This window comes from Taudactylus pleione, unplaced genomic scaffold (genome assembly GCF_031769625.1).
Source record: "Taudactylus pleione unplaced genomic scaffold, aTauple2 ptg000504l, whole genome shotgun sequence".
In the NCBI taxonomy this organism is placed as follows: domain Eukaryota; kingdom Metazoa; phylum Chordata; class Amphibia; order Anura; family Myobatrachidae; genus Taudactylus; species Taudactylus pleione.
In genome coordinates, this window is record NW_028284906.1 from 1,395,915 (window position 1) to 1,422,629 (window position 26,715).

The following is a 26,715-nucleotide window of genomic DNA, read 5'->3' on the forward strand; positions in this document are numbered from 1 at the left end:
ACTGGACTCTGGCTGTTGCTTACCAGGTCCGACAGCACTGGCATCCCAGGTGGGGGGCAGCAGGCGAGTTCTCGGTGCCCACTGCTGATGTGTCCAGCTCCCTCTCTGTGGCAGATGAATGGCAGGCAGCCACGGCTCTCATAGGAGCGCGGGCGCCAACCTGTAGGGAAATTTAAAGAGACAGGCACGCCAAATGTGTATTCAGGTGCCAGAGTATATGCTCCATTACCTTACTCCAGCGTTCCTGTGTACTTGCTATCTGTCCTGACCTTGGCTTCGTTCCTGACCCATGTTTGTCTGACCCCTGGTACTGCATTTGGTAATCTGGTTCTGACCTTGACTATCCTCCGTGACCTGCATACATCTTCTCCTAGGAACCGTCTTGCCTGTTAGATTATGACCCATCCTGTTGACTACCCTGAAAGTCTTCTCCGCTCTATCCAGAGCTCACCAGCACCTGTAGAGGGAAACCTATCCTGAGGGCCGTGACCTGTATGTCAGACGCGGCCAAGTCCATAACTTCTTGCGGGGTTCCGTGCTGAACACCGCCAGCACATTAGACTCCGTGCTTCAGAAATAGGTCTCGATCTCCCAAATACGGGTTACATCCATAATCTACCCGAGAGTGTGACATTCACTCAGTGCAATGAGGTTAGCAATGTCTGAGTAGGGTCAGACCTTGTGCAAGTGTGCGTGAGACTCCGATGTTACCGAAGGTTTCGCAGACTTGGAAAGTATTATGGATGTGTGTAAGGCAAGGTGGGCATCCTTATGTTGTGCTGCGTTGGAATAGCGATCACAGATGAATAGCATATGTCGAGGTGAGACTGTGTGCGTGATCGCTATTGCAATAACAGTTGCAATCTGTATTAAATCAGGCCCTAAGTTCATTTTAACCAATAACATCCTGTTAGCCATAGAAAGCATCACTATATACATATATATATATATATACATATATATACTTGTTTTATATAAGAGACACTGATTGCACACACTGCTCCATTCTAACATATTACTGGTGTCATACAGGGGCTGTGACCGCTGGTGCTTTCCCTGCTAGATAATCATGCTGACTGCACACTGCCCCATACTAACATATTACTGGTGTCATACAGGGGCTGTGACCACTGGTGCTTTCCCTGCTAGATAATCATCACACTGACTGCACACACTGCTCCATGCTAACATATTACTGGTGTCATACAGGAGCTGTGACTGCTGGTGCTTTCCCTGCTAGATAATCATCACACTGACTGCACACACTGCTCCATGCTAACATATTACTGGTGTCATACAGGAGCTGTGACCGCTGGTGCTTTCCCTGCTAGATAATCATCACACTGACTGCACACACTGCTCCATGCTAACATATTACTGGTGTAATACAGGAGCTGTGACTGCTGGTGCTTTCCCTGCTAGATAATGATAATTTTCAGACTCTTTGGATAAAAATACTTATTAAAAATGTAAAGTGTATTTTTACTCAGCTGATAAAAATGTGGCACAACCTCTGCCGAACTTAGACTCGCAGAAAGATTTAGCTGCACAAGTGTATCCACAGGTGTCTCCTTATACTGCAAAGCCCATGTGAGTACGGTGACCATTTCTAGTGTATACACTGGTAGATTGTAGGAATGAAGCTGGTAATTACACACAGTACTCAGATGTGTCTCAAGAGATGGATATACCACAATATTCAAGGATCCATCAGGGAGACAGTATAAGCGATTTGTTACATCAGATGTATTATACAGCAATAACTGACGCATTTCACCTTCAACAGAGCTTTATCAGAGTCATTGCTGGTAGAGGGAGTGATCCAATTGCTGCATGACATTAGCCCACTGTTGTTAGGGGACCTTTTAGTTTGTGTACATGACATATAAAACAATATAAACCGTAAAGAGAAAATTGGATGCGTGAAACTGGTTCACAGTAAAAAATTGAAGTTTTAATATATTGTTTAGTTCATTGAAACATGACAAACATTCGGTCCCTCGAATCCCAATACATGAAGATGTTTGGCTGCATTTTGTACATGGAAAACCAGAGAAATAAAACTACACAATATTACAATGTAGCATGTATACAATTATTAGTACATACAGCACATAATAACATTTCATAAAAAGTTCTTTATAGCCTCATTCTCTAAGATCAGGAAGGAGTAGAGAGAGAATAGTATATATACATACACATAAATATACACATACTGGGGACACCAGGGACATCCACATAAAGGACCGTCCTCCTCACTGTTGTGCCCTGATAATGATATATATATAATTATTTGTCACACTGTTTATATCCTCCCATTGCTCTGGGCACTTGGCCTCCTTTCAGCATATAATAGAGGGGAGGTGGCTGGTGGCAGACACTTATGTCAGGTCTCAGACCTTATGGTCTATTATTAGATGACAAGATTCTGTTACCGCCTTGGTCACTGTTCCTGGTATCTTCCTACACCCTTTAATACCATTTGGGTGATCCAATTCCAAAAACTACTATACACACTGCAGAGTCACTTTCCTTCAAAATAGAGCAAAAAAAGTAACAGTAGATATAAGAACTCTAATATAAACTGACCATTCACAAAACAGAAATATCAGAGCTCAGGATAAATGCTTTTTAATAAGATGTTATTTAAAAAAAATTAATTTCCATTTGTAAACACGGTTTCTCTAGTGTAAATAAAGGATGGTCTAAAGAGACCTAATTTCTGATGATCAGGACATGAGAGTAGCTAATCTGTGTGACATCTTTTATGCGAAACAAGATCTGATTTCCGTGTAAAATATTTCCCACACTCAGAACATGGAAATGGCTTTTCCCCTGTGTGACTTCTCTGATGTATCACAAGAGATAATTTGTGTGTAAAACATTTCTCACACTCAGAGCATGAAAATGGTTTCTCACCTGTGTGACTTCGCCGATGCGTAACAAGACCTAATTTCTCTGTAAAACATTTCCCACACTCAGAACATGAAAATGGCCTCTCACCTGTGTGACTTCTCTGATGTGTAACAAGAGCTGATTTCTGTATAAAACATTTCCCACACTCAGAACATGAAAATGGTTTCTCACCTGTGTGACTTCTTTGATGTGTAACAAGATGTGATTTCTGTACAAAACATTTCCCACACTCAGAACATGAAAATGGTTTCTCACCTGTGTGACTTCTCTGATGTCTAACAATAGCTGATTTCTGTGTAAAGCATTTCCCACACTCAGAGCATGGAAATGGTTTCTCACCTGTGTGACTTCGCTGATGTCTAACAAGATCTGATTTCAGTGGAAAACATTTCCCACACTCAGAACATGGAAATGGTTTCTCACCTGTGTGACTTCTCTGATGTGTAACAAGCTGTGATTTCTGTTTAAAGCATTTCCCACACTCAGAACATGGAAATGGTTTCTCACCTGTGTGACTTTGCTGATGTATAACAAGATTTGATTTATGTGTAAAACATTTACCACACTCAGAGCATGAAAATGGTTTCTCACCTGTGTGACTTCTCTGATGTATACGAAGATGTGATTTCTGTGTAAAGCATTTCCCACACTCAGAACATATAAATGGCTTCTCACCTGTGTGACATCTCTGATGTGTAACAAGATCTGATTTCAGTGGAAAACATTTTCCACACTCAGAACATGGAAATGGCCTGTCACATACCTTAGCTGGCTGATGGGTAATACGATTTGTATTCTGTGTAAGACTTTTGGCTTCTATAGAAGAAGTAAATATTTTATCTACCCTAAGAGCTGTAATAGAGGTACCAGGAGAACATTCCTCATTATAAGCAGGATCAGGTGATACATCTGCACTGTGAGGTACTGGATGTATAATTGGGGTAATGGGGTTTTCTCCCAGGGAATCATGTTTGATGCCGTTATCTTCTATTTCACAATCTGTAGATAAAACTATATTCTTCTTCGAGATATTCCTGCTGTTACATCCATCTGCTGGGAATAAAATAAATACATGAATATCCCATAAATATAATTTTCCATAAAGACTGTTATCAAAGGTTGTTATATCACCATCACATGGATAAAGTCATGATGCTCTAAGGTACAATGTACACTCATCACCTGACATGTTACGCTGTTATGTATAGAGCAGGGATTACAGCTTTATTATAATTATTTGTGCTGGTTACTCTGTAACATGAGAGTAACATGTAGTGATAACACAGCACAGTGATAACATAAACCCCTCTGCATACTATCAGGGTTAGTGCTGGCATCTGACTGTGACATAACCCGATCCCCCTAACTACGGTGTATTTCTAGTAACATTTATCTTATCAGCAAGCTGAGAATCTGGACAGTGACTTTTAAGAGAATGATACTACCATTCCAATTATTATTATTAACATTGAGATTACTCTATATGATTGTGAGAGGAAGTGGTTAGTTCTACTTGGATGTTTTGATGTATATAGATATATATATATATAGTATCGTTTCATTATTGTAAAACAATTTTATTATGCTGGGACCCATGCAATATTGTATAACTTTGTTATTATGCATATTGGTAGCTGCTCATTCACCTTAGTATTACCACTCATGTGCATGAAAGGGAGGGGTTAGTCTATACAAGAAACAAAAAAAGGTATCTCCCAGCACTAACATACAATCTGGGGCATAAATCAGCAATAAGACTTAAAAAACTACATGGTAGTAGATAAATCAGAGATCTTAGTTGCATATATTTGCAAAGATATGTGTAAGCCTCATCACGGCATCTCTGATACTGGAGGTCCCTACTTTTAGGTTAAAGCCTGGGGTGCGGAACCCCAAAAAGCCAGCAAAGGCCAGCCACCCCAGGGAAGCACACCAGTGGAAAACTAAAAGTGTTAATATAATTAATAAATCAAAAGTTATGTGTTAGGGGGTGATACATAGGTGAAGGGTGTAATTAAAATGCTAAATAAAGTAATATTAGTAGAAAATAAGTATTAATAAAGTGCTAAATGGAGTGTTCTAGTGTGCCACCCCAAAGCAGTCCAGCCATACCAACCCAGGGAGCACCGCGCCACAAACTCATCCCCGAAACTAACATACAATCTGGGGCATAAATTTGCCTAATGTAAGGCCACGTAATAATGGCACATATACAAACATATCTAAAAATGAGAGCCAGCTTACCTTGGAGTCACCCCTAAGTCCTCCTAATGGCACTACAGGAACCAGCATGCCCTCCAAACGCTGGTCCCATCTATGCCTCTCAGACTTGCAATGCATATTGGTAGCTGCTCAATGACCTTAGTAATACCACTCAGGTGCATGTAAGGGAGGGGTTAGTCTATACAAGAAACAAAAAAAGGTCCAATTATATCTTCCCTTAGATATAAATGATCCGCGGATATAATGCATATAATGGGCATTTGTACTTTAAATGATTTCTAAAGATTTGATTGCATTGTATCCGTGGCTCAATTATATCTAAGGGAAGATCATCATGTCCGTTTCGTGGAACGAATGAAGAGAACCTCAAACACCATTTCCGCTTGTTGGAATGCACGGAAGTGAATGTCCAATGATGACTTCCGGTATCATGGACCGCACATGATCTGGAAGTAGGATGTCTCTTCCGGCGGCTGCGAGGTGGATGACTGGAGGGAAACGGACGTGTGTGGGAGGAGTTTCCCAATTGCTAAGGGTATTTAAAGCCATGGGGAAGGTTGATCACCATGCTCCTAAGGAAGGACAAGATCGTCCAAAACGCATTGAGCAGGTGACTGCATCACTGGACGCTGAGACTGGGGAAACTGTGGACTAAGTGAGGGACTCTTTTGTTGTCCAGAACCATTGTGTCTCTTTACTATACATCTAAACTAACCACCGGTTCCTATATGCTGTATCATATTGGCGATACTATTATACTTTTAATTTCACAAATGTGTGTTCTTTTGTCTAATAAATTCTAAGTGTTTTTACAATAGTATTGCACTATTTTTGGTTATCTTCTTTTTTTTTGAGATAATCAACACAAAGTTGGAGTTGGAGTGTATTGCAAACAGTTGGATTGGAAAATTAAAGGAACTATCTGCCTTTGGAGGACTTCTTTGTGATTTGTAGTCTCTATGGAGACCTAAAAGTGTAAGATACTTTTTTTGTATTGATGACAGCGCCAGGGGAAAAACTTTATTTGTGAATGTGTATATTTCCAACTGCCTCCAGATTAGTACAGCCACCCCTTCAGGCTCAAGCCTCTGTACGTCCGGTCCAAGAAAGAAGCAGCCAGTGGGAGGCAGTAACAGCGGAGGAAGGATGTAGCAGGGGCTGAGGCTGCAGCAGCCAACAGCAGAGAAGCTGGGATCATCAGCAGCAGGTTGCTGGCTCAAGGCTCTACCTCCTCCCAGCAGTACCATCCTCTTCTGCAGCTGACTCCATCTTCCTCCTTCTTCCACTCTGTCTCCATCTGCTTCCCACCCCCTTATTTCTACCACCTCCTACTGCTCCTTCCTTCCTTTTCCCAGCTTTCCTGGAGCCCCCCAAGGACTAGATCTAGGTTTAGATTCCTGATAAACCAGCAGCAGTTGCATGGCATGGCCGAGGTGACCCACTACTACCACCAGCTCCAGAGCCCATCACCTCGGCCACATCTTATCTCCTCTGCCCTGAGTGGGCCAGGTATGGACAGAGATGACAACAGCCCCCCATAGGGAGTATGGTAACCCCACAGCCCTCCATTAGGAACAAGGAAAGTAACAAGCACTGAGAACCATCACATACTGTCCCCAACAGGTAGTGGTGGCTGTTATTTCTACCATGAGAACGATCGCTGAAAATGTGTCTGACAAGTTTACAGTGTAGACAGAGTTTATACAGTCACTGCTGGGTACTGTCATTACATAGGATATTAGTGACCGGCCTTACTATAACTCCAAACCATGGCTGCCACTGTACACATGAGCTCACGGAAGGTAGGGAAGCAATAAAGTAACATAACAAGAAGGTGCTCATAGTGTAGTAAATAAAACACCAATTGATGGCTGTAAAATAGGTAGTGTATGGATATGCTTATCTGAGTATGGTTCCACTCATGGGTGATGGGAATCAGGATAAAGTCATCCACTTGGGCACTTTTTTAACCACTGTTACTGATCTATAAATTTGGAATACAGCCCAGCACCAAGCACACCGAGAAGATTCAGGGTGTAGTCATTTGGGATTTTACATATGAAAATATAGGATTCAAAACACGTACAATATAAAGCGATACAAACAGTGTATCAATATAATTCTCCCAAATCTTACAGAAGGGGTGCTCCAACAGCTGTAGACTGCACTTGAGTAAGTAGAAGCTCCCAGTAGTAGCGGTCGTCCCTGGATGAGGGAGCCTTTGGAAGATGAACAGGAACCAAAGCATTTCATGTGAAAACAAACTTCCTCAGGGATCATATGGAAAATTCTAAATTACTACCACATGAGTCTTCTCTGTTTGCTTAGTGCTGGGCTGTATTCCAGATATGGAGACCTATAAAAGTGGTTGACAAGGTGTCCTAGGAGGACTTTATCTTAAAAAATATGCACAATAACTTTCTACAGGCATCAATTGGTGGTTTTATACCTCTATACACACCATCTTGTCTTATTACTTTCTCTCTTTCTCATATATATATATATATATATATATATATATAATACACACACACACTTATTGATTGGTTTATGAGGGCATTTAAATGTAACAGTTTACCCTGACAAGCTATTCCTCAGATGAAACTGCTCTGGAACTACTATACGCGTCAGCATGAAACATCTAGTGAGTTAGACCATGCACTCATCTACTGATTTATCTCAGAGCACTGATAAATCACAGTGGGTGGAGTCTGTGTGGAAAACAGTCTACAGAAATGTGATGAGGATTCATATTTGTACTTGATATATACTACTATCCGCCATTTGTTCTATTGTCTGGTATCAGTAATATATTACATTCATTGAAGACATAGACTACATTCAGTCACGGTCTGATTGCACTTCATGCCTCAAATTGTGGATGAATCTGCAGTAACCACCTCTAATTAGATTTACAAATTAACAAACTGCTCACTAACAGGAGAGTGTAGGATAAGAGATTGTTGTAGTGACTAAGCAATGAGAATATGTCTCTTTTCTGTAATAAGTGTTTATTACTCACCTGTTCTGATATCTGTAGGGATTTCCTCCTCCTTACACTGCTGATCACCCCTCACATACATCTCTTCTTCTCCGTCTATGTCTTCTGCCTTCATATCAGTCACATATGTCTCTTTTTCTCCTGCTATATCTCCTGCCTTATTATCAGTCACATACGTCTCTTCTTCTCCCTCTATATCTTCTGCCTCCATATCAGTCACATATGTCTCTTCTTCTCCCTCTATATCTTCTGCCTTCATATCAGTCACATACGTCTCTTCTCCCTCTGTATCTTCTGTTTTTATATCAGTCACATACATCTCTTCTAATCCCTCTATATCTTCTGCCTTTATATTAGTCACATACGTCTCTTCTTCTCCATTTGTATCTTCTGCCTTTATATCAGTCACATACGTCTCTTCTCCATCTGTATCTTCTGCCTTTATATTAGTCACATACGTCTCTTCTTCTTCATCTGTATCTTCTGCCTTTATAGCAGTCACATACGTCTCTTCTTCTCCGTCTCTATCTTCTACCTTTATATCAGTCACGTACGTCTCTTCTTTTCCCTGTATGTCTCTTGCCGTAATATTAATCAGATCTTCATCCTAAATTACCAACAAAATGATACTTTAATAATGTCTGAGTAAATTATATCAGAATAAATATTATAATAGTATAATATTAACATGTAAGAAAATCAATTAGATGCATATTAATTTTTCAATGCAGGACACTTAATGAAAAGTCACATTGGTATTTCGATCCTTGGAAAGATCCTACATTACCTGATGCTCCTGTGGGGTCCTGTGATTCTCCTCTGTACAATCCTGACAATAAAGAGGATGGGGACATCTCTCTGGGGTATTTCTGTTACTGGATCCATCTGTAGGAGATACAGTGACTGAGTACATTGTATATATGTGATTATCAGGTGATGTGTGTACAGTAACCTAACCAAATATACTGGATGGGGAAAGCTGTCTAGCTACAGTATGACTTCATATGCAGCATTTACCAAGTATACAAGGAGGCATCTCATAAATGTTGCAATAAACAGGTTGGAATAGGAAATATCAAAGCTCTTTATATCAGGGAATAAATATCTATCATTAGTGTAACCCCCCCTTTTACCTCTAAAAGGGGATACTAGGTTACTAACTCCAATTTCACTAGTTGGTCTAATGTACTCACCTATATCCCTCCACTAAGTGGTACACATAATGTTATGAGTGCTTCCACCCAAGTATTGGTGTAGTCAGGATGGGCCTACTTGGGAAGACCCCTGTTAAGCTACTAGTTAATGTGTGTCTCCACCTAGGCTTAATTATAAATTTACACAATGTTTTGGGCTAGCTGAGAGAAGCCCAATAATATATATTTTTTCCAAATATAGAAACTATGTACACCATATAATACACAGGTAATAAAGGTAATTGTGTTTCTCTGTACTTCGTAGATTTGTTACATGTGCCACTGCGGCTCTCTGCCTGATTGTCTCTCAGTCCCTATCCTAGCTACCTAAGACCCTCCAGCTTACCTTCTGTGTCACCTCCAGTTTGTGTCTAGTCCCAGCATGTACCTGTGGATTCATCCTGCCAGTTCAACTACATCAAGTACTGGTTCTGCTACAAACTCCAACCTGCATTTACAAGTCAGTTTAACCATTTTAAGTACTGTTTCTGTTACAAGCTCCAACCTGTATTTGCCTGCAAGCTCAACCATTTCAAGTACTGGTTCTGTTACACGCTCCAACCTGCATTCACCTGTCAGTTCAACTATATTAAGTACTGGTTCTGTTACAAGATCCAACCTGAATTCACCTGTCAGTTCAACTATATTAAGTACTGGTTCTGTTACAAACTCCCACCTGCATCCTGAGTAGCTGGTCGCCACAATCAAATCCATTTCCAGCATTGCAGGTTCCATAGTATTCCCACCTGCATCCTGAGTAGCTGGCCTGCCAAAATCAAATCCATATCCAGCATTACAGGTTCAACACAATTCACCAAGACTGTGTCTGTATATTGCAACTCTGTAGTTTCCCTAATCATCTAGCAAGTCTCCCAGTTGCAAACTCAAGTACTCACCTGCACCTGTTTGCTCCTGCAATTTACTCTTGCTTTGCCTGCTGCTAAACTCCAGGTTAATTCATTCATAACATTATCACTGGAGTATAGCAAAATGGGTCCAGCTCTGCAAAATCCGGTCCAGTCTTCGCCCTCAAGCGAGGCCACCTCAAGTCTGAGTCCGGATGAGGATCCAGTTCCGGTCTTGTTCAGCAGAATGAAAAGCTGTGAAGACATGCAAATTCTCACATCACAAGCCTTCATAGGGCTATCCATCCATGTAGATGCTCTGCAGCAGCAGATTTCTGCAAATAATTTTTTTTGTGACAATTCTCAGGTTTGTCAATCATGTGGACAAAGAATTTATGGCACCTTTCAAAGTGACTGTTCTCTGCCCCCTCAGTTTACCAGTAATGGGAGTCCTGAACAACTGTGGATTTTTCAGGCTCCTGTTGAGCAGTTGATAACATCACTCCCTGAAAAAAGTTAGGAAGTTTCTGAATTATTTGGAAGTTCTTTGGATGCCACAAAAGTCTCTCCCTATTTACTGAGGCAGAAAAGACCACAGATTCTGGTTCCCCTAGTCTAGGGGTGACTCTTTCCGTGCTGTCAGAATGGAGATTCCAGAGTTTTTGGCGTCCCAAACTTTCTGAGGCTGACGCTCAACATCTCGTGGTACAGACCGACATGTCACCTCAAGTGGTTATTCTAGACTCCCTAACTTCCAATAATGGTGCCAAAAGTTCCCAAGAAGGGGATCAGGTATATAACTGGGGTCCTCTGACCCAGAACCCCAAGTTAATATTTGGGAACCAAATAAGGAAATGCAAATCACCAATTCCCAAAGTAATCCCTGATCCTATAGCCCTAGGAGATACATCTAACACTACCACTTGTGGAGGGCCATTTAGCTCTGCTGCCCCAAGTGGGGCATTTCATTTGTCAATAACCTCTGGAGAGGTCTTAAATACCATTACCAATGTCCTAGCCAATGTCCGATCTCCAGGAGGAGTACCCGATGTACAGAATCCTGAAGGGGTACTTGAGGTCCGAGAGGTGGTTGCCTTGCCAGAGGTCCGAGAGAAGTCTACTTTGCTAGAGGTCTGAGAGGTGTCTGCCTTGCCAGAGGTCCGAGAGGTTTCTGTAACTGCCAGAGGTCCGAGAGGTGTCTGCCTTGCTAGAGGTCCGAGAGGTGCCTGCCTTGCCAAAGGTCCAAGAGGATCCACCCATGTCTGCCTTGCCTGAGGTGCCGACTCCAGAAGGGGAGCCTGAAATACCAACCCCACATAATGGGGATAATGTCTGGTTCCTTGAGGGGGTATCTAAGTCTCCAGTTCTAGAAACAATATCGGGTCTGTCTACCCCAGGAGGGACATCAGATTCTGTGGCCTTAGAAAAGGCATCTGACTCTGCAACCTCAGAAAGGGCATCTATCTTCTAGTCTAGTCCTGTAGCCCCCGGAGGGGTATCTAATTCTGTGTCAAGCCCTGAAGCCCCAGAAAGGGGATCTGTCCTCAAGTCTAGTACAGTGGCCCCTGGAGGTGTATCTGATTCTGTGTCAAGTCCTAAAGCCCCAGAAGGGGCATCTGTTTTCAAGTCTAGTCCTGCAGCCCCTGAAGGGGAGAATCTAGCCGAGACCCCAGGAGGGTTAGATCCTGCCAAGTTTTCTGAAGGGGATATTCTAGCCAAGACCCCAGGAGGGGTAGATCCTACTGAGTCTCCTGAAGGAGTGATTCCAGTCAAAATCCCAGGAGGGTGGTTCATCTCTTGTCTCCAAAACAGACTTCTGAATATGCAGTTTCTGAAAGACTTCTAAACCTTCACTCATACAATGTATCTCTAATGGTCCTCACATCCCCAGCAGTGTGACAAGGCAGATCTGTGACATTATGTCTAGGGTCCCCACATCCCCAGCAGTGTGACAGGATCTGTGACACTACATCTAGGGTCCTCACATTCCCAGCAGTGTGACAGGGCAAATCTGTGACACTATGTCTAGGGTCCCACACATCCCCAGCAGTGTGACAGGACAGACCTGTGACATTATGTCTATGGTCCCCACATCCAGATGTTGGAGAAAAATACCTAAGGAGCATCCTGGGGAAACAAAAAACAAACTATAAGTAAACACCATAATGCCAGCAAGTCTGGGGGTGACCATTACAAATTTACTTCCAGAATTCTGCTTGGAAACTACCACATTCTTTGTCTGAATTTGGGCCCAGAGGCAGGGAGAAAAAATCCCCAGACAGCAGTCTCCTGGCCACCGAGTGTCATCTCCTTGGTGCTCCAAGAAAATAGTCAGGTGGCTGTGCTGGCTAGCTCTCCCTGCATCTCATCATGTCACTGCAGGAGGCTGCATAGGAGGCCACTCTGATTCCCTGGGAGGGGGAAGACCAGCAGCCCACCAGGGTAAGAGGTAAGTGCAATGATACTTGTATAAGACTTTCATACCAAACAACCCCAGGGGCTAGTGCTGGAGCATAACTCTTTCAGTGGAGGGGTATTGTGAGCTAGGCTCCCAGTCTATAGCTCGTATCCCTGCATCTGGGACTAGACTCCCGAACACAGTAACACTCCCTGCATCGCTGCAGCCACGGGACTTAATCCACCTTCGCACTGAGGTACCGGGATGGCTCCTAAAATATGAGATACACCAGAGTGTGGGGAGGAGACTGGTCAGATATCTGGGCTGGTAACACACAGTGACATGATGTGAGGGGAGAGCAGGAGTATAATAGGGGCTGATGGCTTCTGATGTATGAGATACACCAGAGAGTGTTGGGAGGAGACTGGTCAGATATCTGGGCTGGTAACACACAGTGACATGATATGAGGGGGAGAACAGGAGTATAATAGGGGATGATGGCTCCTGACTCCCGTACTGGGCAGATATATTCCCTCATTAATTTGTACTGACAAAGGATGATGTAGGATAAGAGATTACTGTAGTTACTGAGGAGAAAATGTGACTCTTCAGTAATAAGTGTTTGTTACTTACCTGTTCTGATATATGTAGTGATTTCCTCCTCTTTAAACTGCTGACTACCCATCATATATGCCTCCTCTTCTCCCTCTATTTCTTCTGTCTTTAGATCAGCCATTTATTTACCTTATAAAACACACAAAACAATAAAATAATAAGTAAATACCAATAAATTATACAAGACATAAGTAAAACAGAAGAATATCAGTGTGGAAGACTAACTACAGCTGCTCTAAAGACCATTTATCTATATGATACGTGAGAAAGTGTGTGTCTTTCTGTTTGTCCTTTATACACGGGCAGAGTTTTGTACCTAGCTCCACTAAATTCAGCATGGTGGTGTAGTTTGAACAGGATTAGGTTTCTGGATAAGCCTAACATGGTGCCTACCAAATAGGCCGTGGAGTCTTTGATTTGAAATTTTGGTTTAAGCAAGTTCGCTCAGGATGTCTTCCAGTGCCAAAAACAGCACTGATCTCAAAGCACAGGCTGATATGTACCAGTGGAGGGCAGGCAGAACTCCAATGGGAGAGCAGGGAGTCCGATGATCAACTGTCATACTGCACCTGCACTGACAGTTACTAATTACCTCCAACTGTCACACTACTCCTGCACTGACCGTTACTAATTACCTCCAACTGACACACTGCACCTACACTGACAGCTTCTAATTATCTCCAACTGTCACACTACACCTGCACTGACAGTTACTAATTACCTCCAACTGTCACAATACACCTGCACTGACCATTACTAATTACCTCCAACTGTCACACTGCACCTTCACTGACAGTTACTAATTACCGCCAACTGTCACACTGCACCTTCTCTAACCGTTACTAATTACTTCCAACTGTCACACTGCACCTGCACTGACAGCTTCTAATTACCTCCAACTGTCACACTACACCTGCACTGACAGTTACTAATTACCTCCAACTGTCATACTACACCTGCACTGACCGTTACTAATTACCTCCAACTGTCACACTCACTGACAGTCACTAATTACCTCCAACTGTCACACTGCACCTGCTCTAACCGTTACTATTTACTTCCAACTGTCACACTGCACTGACAGTTACTGATTTTCTTCAAGCACATTTCCGTTGGTCTGCAGAGATTTCTGCTTGGCAATGATTTCTGAATTCGCAGTGATTTGGGAAGCTATACTGATTTCTGTCCTGTAAGTCACTTTGCTCCTAATATACAACATTCCAAACAGTCAGAACACGGCTGTCTCCACTGCCATTTACTCCTAAATTGCATTGTTTTCACATCTCAACCTTCAAAACTGTGGACCTTTTCAGGACTATTCAGTCTTAAAGAACAACCAAAGACTAATGGTGTATACAGACAGTCAGATTTGAAGAACAATGAACGATTTTTATGATTTCATCAACGATGAACGATTTCTGAGGGTATTAAAACGAATGAAATCATCAAAATCTGACTGCAAGCACATTCGATGTCAGAGATCGTTATCTGACATGCAGGAACGCACATCGTTCATTGATGCATGCCCTACATGTCAAAGATATGAACGATTGAACAATTTTTACAATCGTTATCGTTCAAATCTGACCGTGTGTATGCAGCATAAGGGGTAAATTTACTAAAGTGAGAGTTTTTAGAAGTGATTTTTAAAAGTGATGTTGCCCATAGCAACCGATCAGATTCTAGCTATTGTCTTCTAGAAGGTGCTAGTTAAATGTTAAGTAGAACCTGATTGGTTGCTATGGGCAACATCACTTTTAAAACTCACTTCTAAAAACTCTCATTTTAGCCATGCCACAAAAATAACCATCCAGTCTGGGTCGCAGCTCCTCAGCTGCTAGAAGTTAGAGAGAGGCAAGAGGTGAGGAGACCTCAGAGGAAGTACAAGCACGCTTGGCAGCTCAGCAAAAGAGACAACCAGCCACTCAAGAGAGAGAATCACACCTCAGTATTGAGGCAACAGTGTCTACATACTCTATATAAATGAATATGTTTTAGCCCTGAAAATGACCTGTTAGCACACAGTGAGATCCTTCTCAGGATAAATGGAATGGGGTTATAGGTGAGGACAATGTAAAAGATGAAGGCTGCAGATGTTCTTCAAGGTCCATTCTTCAGCCAAGGCAATGCCGGGCATCCCAGCTAGAACTAAATGTGGTATTTTAAAGGTAACGTAAGCATCAGCCGCGGGGGGGAGGTTTAGTATTAGGGTACAAAAAGCAAGAGTTAGGGGGTAAATTGGACAGGGGAGCAGTACTGCAGTACCGCGAGGGATGAGACCAGCATCTGCATGGTGCACGCAGACTTCCTGTCCTCACAAGCTGCCAGGACCCCAATTTCTGCATAATTTTTAGTATCACCGCTATGTAAGAAGAATCTAATGCAGAATATTTCACAGAAAGCTCTTGCAGGAGGCTACCTACTGCAGCAGGCTGCGGTCCCCATTATTGTCGAAGGGGATTGCAGTGTGACCTATAGATACAAAACCAATGCTCTTTGGGGTATCAGATGTGCATTCTAGGGGTATGTGGGCATGTGTCACTGTACAGTCCCCACTCCCCTTTATAACAATACTACATATCAGTGTGTGCTGGGAGCTGTGTTATTCCCCCTCATATATCACTGTACGGTCCCCTCTCCCCTATATAATAATACCACATATCAGTGTGCTGGGAGCTATGTTATTCCCCCTCATATATCACTGTACAGTACCCTCTCCCCTATATAATAATAATACCACATATCAGTGTGTGCTGGGAGCTGTGTTAATCCCACTCATATATCACTGTACGCTCCCCTCTCCCCTATTTAATACCACATATCTGTGTGTGCTGGGAGCTGTGTTATTCCCCCTCATATATCACTGTACGGTCCCCTCTCCCCTATATAATACCACATATCAGTGCGTGCTGGGAGCTGTGTTATTTCCCCTCATATATCACTGTATGGTCCCCTCTCCCCTATATAATACCACATATCTGTGTGTGCTGGGAGCTGTGTTATTCCCCCTCATATCACTGTACAGACCCCTCTCCCCTATACAGTAATACCACATATAGGGTGTGTGCTGGGAGCTGTGTTATTCCTCCTCATATATCACTGTACGGTCCCCTCCCCTATATAATAATAATACCACATATCAGTGTGTGCTGGGAGCTTTGTTATTCCCCCTCATATATCACTGGACAGTCCCCTCTCCCCTATATAATAATATCACATATCAGTGTGTGCTGGGAGCTGTGTTATTCCCCCTCATATATCACTGTACTGTCCCCTCTCCCCTATATAAAAATAATAACACATATCAGTGTGTGCTGGGAGCGGTGTTATTCCCCCTCATATATCATTGTATGGTCCCCTCTCCCCCTATATAAAAATAATAACACATCAGTGTGTGCTGGACGTTTTGTTATTCCCCCTCATGTATCACTGTACGGTCCCCTCTCCCCCTATATAAAAATAACACATATCAGTGTGTGCTGGGAGCAGGGTTATTCCCCCTCATATATCACTGTATGGTCCCCTCTATCCTATTGAATAATACCTTATAGTGTGTGCTGGGAACTGTGTTATTCCCCCTCATATATCACAGTACAGTCCCCCTATATAATAATACCACATATCAGTGTGTGCTGGAAGCTGTGTTATTCACCCTCATATATCACTGTACAGTCCCCTCCCCTATATAATAATACCACATATCAGTGTGTGTTGGGAGTTGTTATTCCTCCTCATATATCAGTGTATGGTCTCCTCTCCCCTATATAATAATAATATCACATACCAGTGTGTGCCAGGAGCTGTTATTCCCCCTCATATATTACAGTACAGTCCCCTCTCCCCTATATAATACCACATGTCAGTGTGTGCTGGGAGCAGTGTTATTCCCCCATATATATCACTGTACAGTAGCCTCCCCCTTATACAATAACAATACCACGTAGCGTGCTAGGAGCTGTGTTATTCCTCCTCATATATCAGTGTACAGTCCCCTCCCCCCTATATAATAATAATACCACATATCAGTGTGTGCTGGGAGTTGGTGTATTCCCCTCATATATCACTGTATGGTCCTCTCTCCCCTATATAATAATACCACATAGTGGGCCTGATTCAGAGACGGATGCTCTGAACGAGCGCCCGCTCTGAATCAGGGCGGTATTTTTTTTTTGTTCGGCCTCCTGACTGCTCGCATAGTTGTGGGTGACCACCCACAGCTATTGCGAGCGGCCAGGTTGAAGGTCAAGACCATCGGGTTTGAGACGAGACCCTTGTGATAGGGTCTTGTGGCCGCAAGCCCCATAGAGCTTCTGGCTCTAATAGAGCCGGAAGCTCTCCCACTGACATCACTGGTGATGTCAGTTGGGCCACCCCCAAATGGCAGGCGTTCCTTCGGGAACGCCTCCGTTTGGCCAGCCTGCCCCCCCTGCCCGCCTACAAAACGGGGCGAGCTGTCAATCACCATCAACAGCTCTTCGCCTTTGGTGCGAGACCCGGAGCACCCATCGCTAGCCGGGTCTCGCGCATGCGCACGACGGAGCCGGCTCCGTTGTGTGCATGCCCAGTGGGCAAACATCGGCCCGGTTGCGAGCGCTCAGCACTTGCAATCGGGTCTGAATCAGGCCAAGTATGTGCTGGGAGCTGTGGGTCACTCCATTTCAATTCACCCAGGCTATGACACCCACAGACTCAGATTTTCATGAAAGTTTGCACACTTGATACTACCACATAGCCACCAATCTATGTAATTTTTTTCTTCTTTAGCCCTCATAGTTTTTGAGATATAGGGGGTCAAACTTTTGAAAAACTGCTCGGGGATGCCGCTCCTGATGCACCGTTCTATATTAGGTGAATGCGGAAACAAATTCCTATCTCAGTGCCTAATCCACATACTGTATTACTTTAAAATGTTTTCCCTTTGTCAATCAGAATATGGAGATTCCAGAAAAAAATGTTTTATCAACCTTGCCCGACTCAGAGTCATTATACATTCTTTTACTTCATACTTATTTTTTTGGTGCCAAAAAAAAGGGTGGGTTCAATAAGCATTATCACCCTAAGGCAGATGAGTTATGTCCTTTTTGAAAAATTTAATCTTATCCTATGAAAGAAAAATAATGGGATTTTGATTGCCTGTATGAGTATTTTAATGTTTAATTAAAAATCTCTTTAAAAATTAAAATTACCATTTGGTATAATTTTGCCCACCAGGGAAGTATTTGTATATTTCTATATATAAGTGCATATTTCTTATTAGACATAGGGGGGTATAAAAGGATTGTTATATCCCCTTTATTTCCTTATACTGTTCCTTGTTCTATAAATCTTTCCCCACTTACTGTTTTCACAACATGCAATACCATAAAACACCCAGAGTTCTCTGTATAATATTAGTTTATCAATATATGATGTACACAGTATGAAATACTATTAACTACACAATTACACATAGAAAATACAGTTTACACACACACATAGATATATATCTGCTAATGGTTCAATGTAATAACAACGATACTTATTGTCCTTGGGATTACAGGCTTGGCTTGAACCTGTCAATTCAGCAGTCTCCAACACGTGTCCAGCCTCAGTCCATTCACATACATACATACATACATACACATATATATAGTGTAACCTGACACAGGAAACAGGGGTAAGCTCTGCATGTGTGTGTGTGTGAGAGAACTGGTCTTTATTGGGCCTGCATTGGCAGAGCAGAGAAAGGAGGGGGAATTTGCAATACAGGATACATCGTTGGGGAATTCTCCTATAACAAGTCTCCCTGATGGCAGTTGCCTGTTCCTAACAGATAAAATTACATATGTATATTATGTATTTGTCACCATTTTAGTGTGTGTATGTACATCTGATCAAAGAAGGTGGATTATGACAATGTACTTTTTACAGTCCAGAGTAAGAAGTAATAAAAGGGTTAATAAGCGGCATTTCTCTCCTACGACATGGGTAGATGGAAGAAACCTTGTTTTTTTTTTTATTTATACAAGGACAAAAATATCTTCCTATGTAAGCAGCAGGCCCTTTCCTAAACATTTGAAACTAAAATTCTATAGTTGTTTCTTTGATGTTATCTTCTTCACCAAATGAGGTGGGTGGCACTTCCGGGGTGTTGTCTTCTTTGGACATCTGGTTTGGATCATCTGTGTCCCGTCCGATCATCTTTGGTTCCATGCAGTCATCTGCCAGAAATATCGCCTGGCTACAGCTGGGCCTCATCAGTACTTTTGAATGTCCCCATCTTTCCTACCAACTCTGATGTCTTCTCTTCCATCCGATCCACCTGCAGCCTTTAGATATCCTGTTGTTGACTTGTTTTCCTTATATGGACGAAAAACAGACGTTCTCCTCAGGATTTCTCCCTCAGAGTATTAGTTGTCCCTCCCACCCTCTATGATTTTTTTTTTAATTGTTTTTTCTCCTCCATACTGGAGTTTCAAAAATCACATAATTAACATTTTCAAGTGTTATAGACTAAACTTTACATGGTTTCCTCCACTAGGTGGCATACAGATTCCTACAAAGCCTTTTGAATTTGCTGTTCTCATTTTTCTTATACCAATAAAAAATCTCCAAACTATCACTAATCTGGAAAGTCCTACATTTTCATCCTTCAAATGCCCATATGGCACCCCCCCTCCTTTTTCTCTAGTATGTGTTAATTGGCAAGGAGAATCAGAGAAGTCTTGGGCTCTTTGATCCACTTTGGCCTGCTTTTCGATGTACTGTGAAAATAGAAAACGTTAAGGTGCATACACACGGTCAGATATGTCAGATGAAGGATTGAACGATTTGACCAATGATTTGAACTACGAACTGCATTAAAATGAATGGAATCGTCCAAATGTGACTGCAAACACATCAAATGTCAGATATTGTTATATGACAAGCGGAAACGCTCATCGTTCATCTGGCAAACACGTCAGATAGGTCAGATTTTCCTTCAGATATGAACGATTTTTTAAATCATTATCGTTCAGATCTGAAGAAAAATCTGACCGTGTGTATGCACCATCAGTATACATAATGCAGGTATGTCAATGTGTAACTTCTACCTGTCCATTTCCAAACACACATACCAGCTGTAACCAATCAATTTACTAACAGAAAATCATCCTGTGGAACCTTTTTAAAATTAGACCATTTTTAAACAAGCTGCTCTCATTGGCCTGTAGGAGAGAGAAGACAGAAAATATGAGTATACAGCATTTGGCTGTGTGTGTTTGTTATAGCACTTTGTCATGTTACACACACACACAGCCCACTCACACAGAATCAGTAAATTACAGTAGAAACAGAAGAATGAGAAGGCTAATGGGACACAGAGGGGCAGACCCAAACCACTCCCTTACCTAATTACTGCACCAGACAATTATAACACCCCATTGTACTCACAGCCATATGAAAGGATCCTGTTGTAGAAGGGATATCCGGTGCCAGGAGAATCAAGTGTAGCCATCAGTAAAACTGCGCTTGTACTCAGCCTGTCGGTAGGAGAGCAGGCAGAAACCTGCGTGTTACTAGAATCAGCAGCCCACTGTGATGCAGCCGTCTCTTGCCGCGCAGGGAGAAAGCTCGCGATGCCAAGCTCCTCCCTGGCGTCAAGATAGCCCCCCTGCCGACCTCAGTAAACATATCTGTCATAGCAAACGAACCTATGACTGTCCCACTCTTGAGTCACAGCCACCTCGCGCCGCACTCCATCCCTGCTGTGTCAGAGGGAGGTGTGGGCTTGTGAGAGCCGCGGCTCCCTGTCAGCGTCTATAGAGGTGGTGGTGGGGGGTTCGGAGGGATACGGAGGACACCCAGCTGGGTTTAATACTCACTGCGCTTCTCTGATAAGGAAACACACTCTGTTCTCCTCAGCAGTGAGGAGCTGTCTGCTTATAATAGAAGTCCTGTTCATTCCTGCCTGAGTCAGGGTGCCAAGGACCCGGACCCACACCTTATAGAGAGGCGGCGAAGGGTTCCTATTAGTAGTGTTATAAAGTGAAAAATAAAACAAAAAAATCAAAAAGTATACTTCTGGAGCACAGCATGTAACGACCAGCTACCTTGGCACTTTGTTCTAAACTGAGAGGCTGGAAGAGCATAGAAGGTGTGGCCGGAGGCCGGCCCCACGTGTTTAATGGCGGCCACGGCACTGAAGATGTTGACCCCCATGTTACAGTGCCATTTTTAAAAGGGCAAGAGGGCGCTAGGCACCATATTTACAGACCCTAGAGGCCCGCCGAGATCACTGGATTAGTACCGGCGTCAACGGGGTGATGACGCGGCAGTGCGATGACGCAGCAGTGCAAACTTCCACTGGACTGTCCGCGCTGCTGCACTAGAAGAATCTTCAAACTTCAGGGCTGTTTAGCAACAGCCCCACTGCGTGTTCAGTGACCTGGCTCCGGCCGGGCACCCTTCGAAACTGAGGAGCCTACGTCCCGGGGGCGGGGTATAAAGGGAAACCCGTTGCATCCTGGGCGAAAAATTTACCGCGTAAGGTGCCCGGATGACTCTGCATCACCTATACCCCAAGGTCACCCTGTCGACCTACTATAAATCCTGATGCAGAAATGTATTTTGATTATAGGTTGCCGCAGAAGGGACCCGTGTCGGCAGCAATGTATTAACCCCTGGTGTGCTAGAGGTAAGGGCACCATGTAGTGCAATCCAGCTCTGAGCCACCTTCGGAGACTGCTGGGCTATGTGCCGACTGCTGGGGACCAGTGCACAGGGCATCAAGGAGCAACTGCAGACAGGACTCATGTCATGGACTGCAGGGCTAAGTGACACACAGGGTGATCGGCTAACCGCTCCCCGCCTCAGCACCGTGGTAGCCAAGCCCAGCGCTGAGCACAGTAAATAAAAACACACTGTGGAAAAACACCCACACATAACTGGAAATAATGTTAAATAAAATGTCTAAAAGTATTTAACCCTGTATAGGGAGCATGGAGCTGGGCACATAGATCCCGAGTTGCAGTGCTGCACGGTGTGCAAAGTCTGATACTGTGCACAAGTATGAAATGTGGATGTATATAACAAGTATGTAACCCTGTATAGGCAGCACTGAGCTGGGCACATAGATCCCGAGCTGCAGTGCTGCACTGTGTGCAAAGTCTGATGCTGTGCACAGGCATGAAATGTGGATGTATATAACAAGTATATAACCCTGTATAGGCAGCAGTGAGCTGGGTACATAGATCCCGAGCTGCAGTGCTGCACTGTGTGCTACGTCTGATGCTGTGCACAGGCATGAAATGTGGATGTATATAACAAGTATATAACCCTGTATAGGCAGTACTGAGCTGGGTACATAGATCCCGAGCTGCAGTGCTGCACTGTGTGTAAAGTCTGATGCTGTGCACAGGCATGAAATGTGGATGTATATAACAAGTATATAACCCTGTATAGGCAGCACTGAGCTGGGTACATAGATCCCGAGCTGCAGTGCTGCACGGTGTGCAAAGTCTGATACTCTGCACAAGTATGAAATGTGGATGTATATAACAAGTATGTAACCCTGTATAGGCAGCAGTGAGCTGGGTACATAGATCCCGAGCTGCAGTGCTGCACTGTGTGCAAAGTCTGATGCTGTGCACAGGCATGAAATGTGGATGTATATAATATGTATGTATATTAAGAGTATAATTTATAAAGAAAATGCACTTACCTGTGATTCTCTGGACTACCAGGGGATCTAGAGTCCTCAGTGGGCTGCCGGATCCCCCAGCCCCTTCCAGAAATATAAAAATGACCTCCTATGCAGCCTCATGCCTGGGAGTGGTATGAGGATGTGCATAAGAAGCTGGCTAATGCAGTCAGCTAATTGTGTTCAGGGAGCTCCAAAAGGGCTTCCCCTCCGTGGCCAGGAAACCCTGCTTGCCCACCTCGAAGATGCAGGCAGAGGTGGCAGGCTTGATCCGTTAGCAAATTCCTGGAAGTCCATTTTGGAGGGAAAACTTTGTACCTTACAGACAAGTCGGAGCCGTGGGTGTGCCGAGCTCTGTAGGCGGGTTCCCCACTGTCCATAGGGGCAATGTTAAACATGCATTTGGCCAGCACATGCACAGGGCATGCACTTAAGGTGATTGGTTGGAAACCACAGGGCGGACTTACCCCATGTGGTAATGTGTATTGGAATGGCATAAAAGGCGGCTGCGTGCCTGGTAAAAATGTACATCTTTGTATATCCTTTGTGGAGAAGAACTGCTGTAACATCTTTTGTATGCTGAACCCCTTCAACCTGATGGATGTGTCTTTAAGACTTTGAGCAATAAACATCTTGCCTGACTACAATTGCATCTCAATCCTGCGACAATCAGAATTGCGCCAAACGTTATTCCATTCTCCAGCTGTTCTGGGTGCTCAGCACTCCAACTTCAAGCCCTCTGTCAGCTACCGTGCAGAGCCTGGTCCATTGAGAGGGATCATGAGGAATCAGCTGACATCAAATCAGGTGGTGTGGCCGCAGCTAGTCAAAGCATACATCTGTGACCGGATGGCCTCAGCCCGACTCCCAATCAGAGGGGGAGGAGCTTCACATTTCTAAATTATTTAAAGTGCCAGCTCCAACTATCCACACCTCTATACCCAGTGTACAATGCTTCCGGTGTCCCCTAGTGGATGAGAGGAAAACACTTTATCAACCTTAAGTAAAAATTAGGGAGAGGAAGGGAAAGTCACCGCACTGATCAAAAAAGAGTGGAGCTTTATCAACCTTGCCTGACTCGAGTTATTATACATTCTTTAACTTCATACTTAATTATTTTTATGGTGTCAAAAAAAAAAAAAAAGTGGGTTCAATACGCATTATCAACCTAAGGCAGATGAGTTATGTCCCTTTTTTTTTTTATTGAACCTTAAAGTATACTTTAAAAGCCTATGAAATACAAATATTGGGATTTTGATTGCCTGTATGAGTATTTTAATGTTTAATTAAATGTCTGTCTTTAAAAAGGAAAATGACCATTTGGTATAACTTTGCCCGCCAGGGGAGTACTTTAATTTGTATATTTATACATACAGTGGGGCAAAAAAGTATTTGGACAACCACCGATTGTGCAAGTTGTTGCACTTTAAAAGATGAGAGGTCTGTAATTTCCATCATAGGTACACTTCAACTGTGAGAGACAGAATCAGAACAAAAAATTCCGGAAATCACATTATGATTTTTAAACAATTTATTTGTATATTCTTGCGGAAAATAAATATTTGGACAATCAAAAAGTTTAACTCAATACTTTGTAAAGTAACCTCGGTTGGCAAATACAGAGGTCAAACATTTCCTGTAGTTCTTGACCAGGTTTGCACACACTGCAGCAGGTATTTTGGCCCACTCTTCAACGCAGATCTTCTCTAGATGTGTCATGTTTTGGGGCTGTCACCAGGCAACACAGAATTCCAACTCCCTCCACAGATTTTCTATTGGGTTGAGATCTGGAGACTGGCTAGGCCAATCCAGGACCTTGAAATGCTTCTTACGGAGCCACTCCTTAGCTGCCCTGGCGGTGTGTTTGGGGTCATTGTCATGCTGGAAGACTCAGCCATGTTGCATCTTCAATGAGGGAAGGTTTTCCCCCAAAATGTCACGATACATGGCTCCATTCATCCTCACTATAATACGGATCAGTCGCCCTGTCCCCATTGCAGAAAAGCATCCCCAAAGCATGATGTTTCCACCCCCATGCTTCACAGTGGGTATGGTGTTTTTGAGATGCCACTCATCATTCTCCCTCCAAACACGTGTTGTGGAGTTTATACCAAAAAGTTCTATTTTGGTCTCAACTGACCACATGACATTCTTCCAATCCTCCTCTGGATCATCCAGATGGTCACGGACAAACTTTAGACGGGCCTGGGCATATGCTGGCTTAAGCAGGGAGACCTTTCGGGCGCTGCAGGATTTGAATCCATGACAACATAGTGTGTTACTAATGGTAACCTTTGTGACTGTGGTCCCAGCTCTCTTGAGGTCATTGACCAGGTCCACCCGTGTAGTTCTGGGCTGATCCCTTACCATTCTCAAGATCATTGATACCCCACGAGGTGAGATCTTGCATGGAGCCCTTGGTCGAGGGAGATTGTCAGTGACCATGTATTTCTTACATTTTTTAATAATTGCGCCAACAGTTGATCTCTTCTCACCAAGCTACTTGCCTATTGTCGAGTAGCTCATCCCAGCCATGTGCAGGTCTACAATTTGGTCCCTGGTGTCCTTAGACAGCTCTCTGGTCTTGGCCATGGTGGAGAGGTTGCAGTCTGACTGTTTGAGGGTGTGGACAGGTGTCTTTTATACAGTTAACCAGTTCAAACAGGTGCCATTAATACAGGTAACGAGTGGAGGATCGATGAGCTTCCTAAAGAAGTAGTAACAGGTCTGTGAAAGCCAGAATTTTTGCTGGTTGGTAGGTTCCAAATATTTATTTTCCGCAAGAATATACAAAAAAATTGTTTAAAAATCATACAATGTGATTTCCAGAATTTTTGTTCTGATTCTGACTCTCACAGTTAAAGTGTACCTATGATGGAAATTACATACCTCTCTCATCTTTTAAAGTGCAACAACTTGCACAATGGGTGGCTGTCCAAAAACTTTTTTGCCCCACTGTATATGTGCAAATTTCTTATTACACATAGGGGGGTATTCAAGTAGCCTGCGATTATATATTTCCGTGGAAAAACTGCTATTTTTCTGGAATCTCCATGAAGTGATTGACAAAGTTTAGGCACTGAGGGACTGATTCAGCTTTGGGAATAGAGTGAGAAAGAGCACGCAACTGTGAATCAGTACAAACCATGTTGCAATGCAAGGGGTGCAAATACATACATTTTATTTTGCATGTAGGGTAAAAACTGGCTGCTTTTGCATGTAGCCCACAAATACTGCACAGCTATATTTGTAAAATGCAATTTAGATGTCAGTTTGGACACAGGGCCCGATTCAGACCCGCTCGCTAAGCCGCGAATGGATGCTATGGGCGATTGTCGCCTGTCTGCGCATGCGCGTCTTTACACCGGCATGCGATGACTTTGCCGTTGCTCTCTAAGAAAAAGAGTGCAGCCTTTAGCCTGGCTATGCGATCGCAGCATTTGCATACCCGGCCTCTTTGGCTGCGACAGAGCACAGCTTAGCGTCCGGGTCTGAATCGCCCCCACAGTCCTCCCAAATCTATTCTCTCTGCACATATTACATCTGCCCCACCTGCAGTGCAGCATGGTTTCCCCAAGATGATCAGTTACATGCTTTTCCTCACTCTATTCCCAAAGCTGAATCAGGCCCTGAGATAGGAATGGTTTTTCATACACCTTACATAAAAACGGAGCATCAGGAGTGGCATTTACAAGCAATATTTTTAAACTTTGACCACCTATATCTTTTTTACATGGGCTTGTAGCTATGTGGTAGTATCAAGTCTACAAAGTTTCATGAAAATATGATTTGGTGGGTGTCATAATTACATTTTTCTGGGTGATTTGACATTGATTGACCCCTGTGTTATCCCATATATAATA

General features: G+C 43.2%; 2 protein-coding genes across 2 annotated transcripts in view; one reads left to right on the top strand and one right to left on the bottom strand.

The window, feature by feature from the left end:
• The window catches only part of LOC148501738 (uncharacterized), a 282,577-nt gene that overhangs the window by 97,758 nt on the left and 158,104 nt on the right, over positions 1-26,715 (top strand). The window contains exons 20-21 of the mRNA XM_088450031.1: positions 10,546-10,618; positions 10,761-11,309. Coding sequence (XP_088306157.1) covers positions 10,546-10,618; positions 10,761-11,309 — 622 coding nt within the window. The remainder of the gene's footprint in view (positions 1-10,545; positions 10,619-10,760; positions 11,310-26,715) is intronic.
• On the bottom strand, positions 1,992-20,628 carry LOC148501739 (uncharacterized). Its single transcript, XM_088450034.1, has 5 exons — positions 19,293-20,628; positions 13,210-13,320; positions 8,928-9,025; positions 8,162-8,747; positions 1,992-3,969 (listed from the first exon to the last, which is right to left on the bottom strand). Exons 2-5 carry the CDS (start codon positions 13,310-13,312, stop codon positions 2,747-2,749), a joined length of 2,010 nt encoding a protein of 669 aa, XP_088306160.1. The 5' UTR covers positions 13,313-13,320; positions 19,293-20,628; the 3' UTR covers positions 1,992-2,746.

Bases quoted from the DNA above. Each gene is read 5' to 3' on its own strand.
- LOC148501739 (XM_088450034.1), bottom strand. From the start codon at position 13,312: ATGGCTGATCTAAAGACAGAAGAAATAGAGGGAGAAGAGGAGGCATAT. The intron at 9,026-13,209 runs GTAAGTAACAAA...TATCTCCTACAG, and splicing joins CACTACATATATCAGAACAG to ATGGATCCAGTAACAGAAAT. The intron at 3,970-8,161 runs GTGAGTAATAAA...TTTTATTCCCAG, and splicing joins CCCTACAGATATCAGAACAG to CAGATGGATGTAACAGCAGG.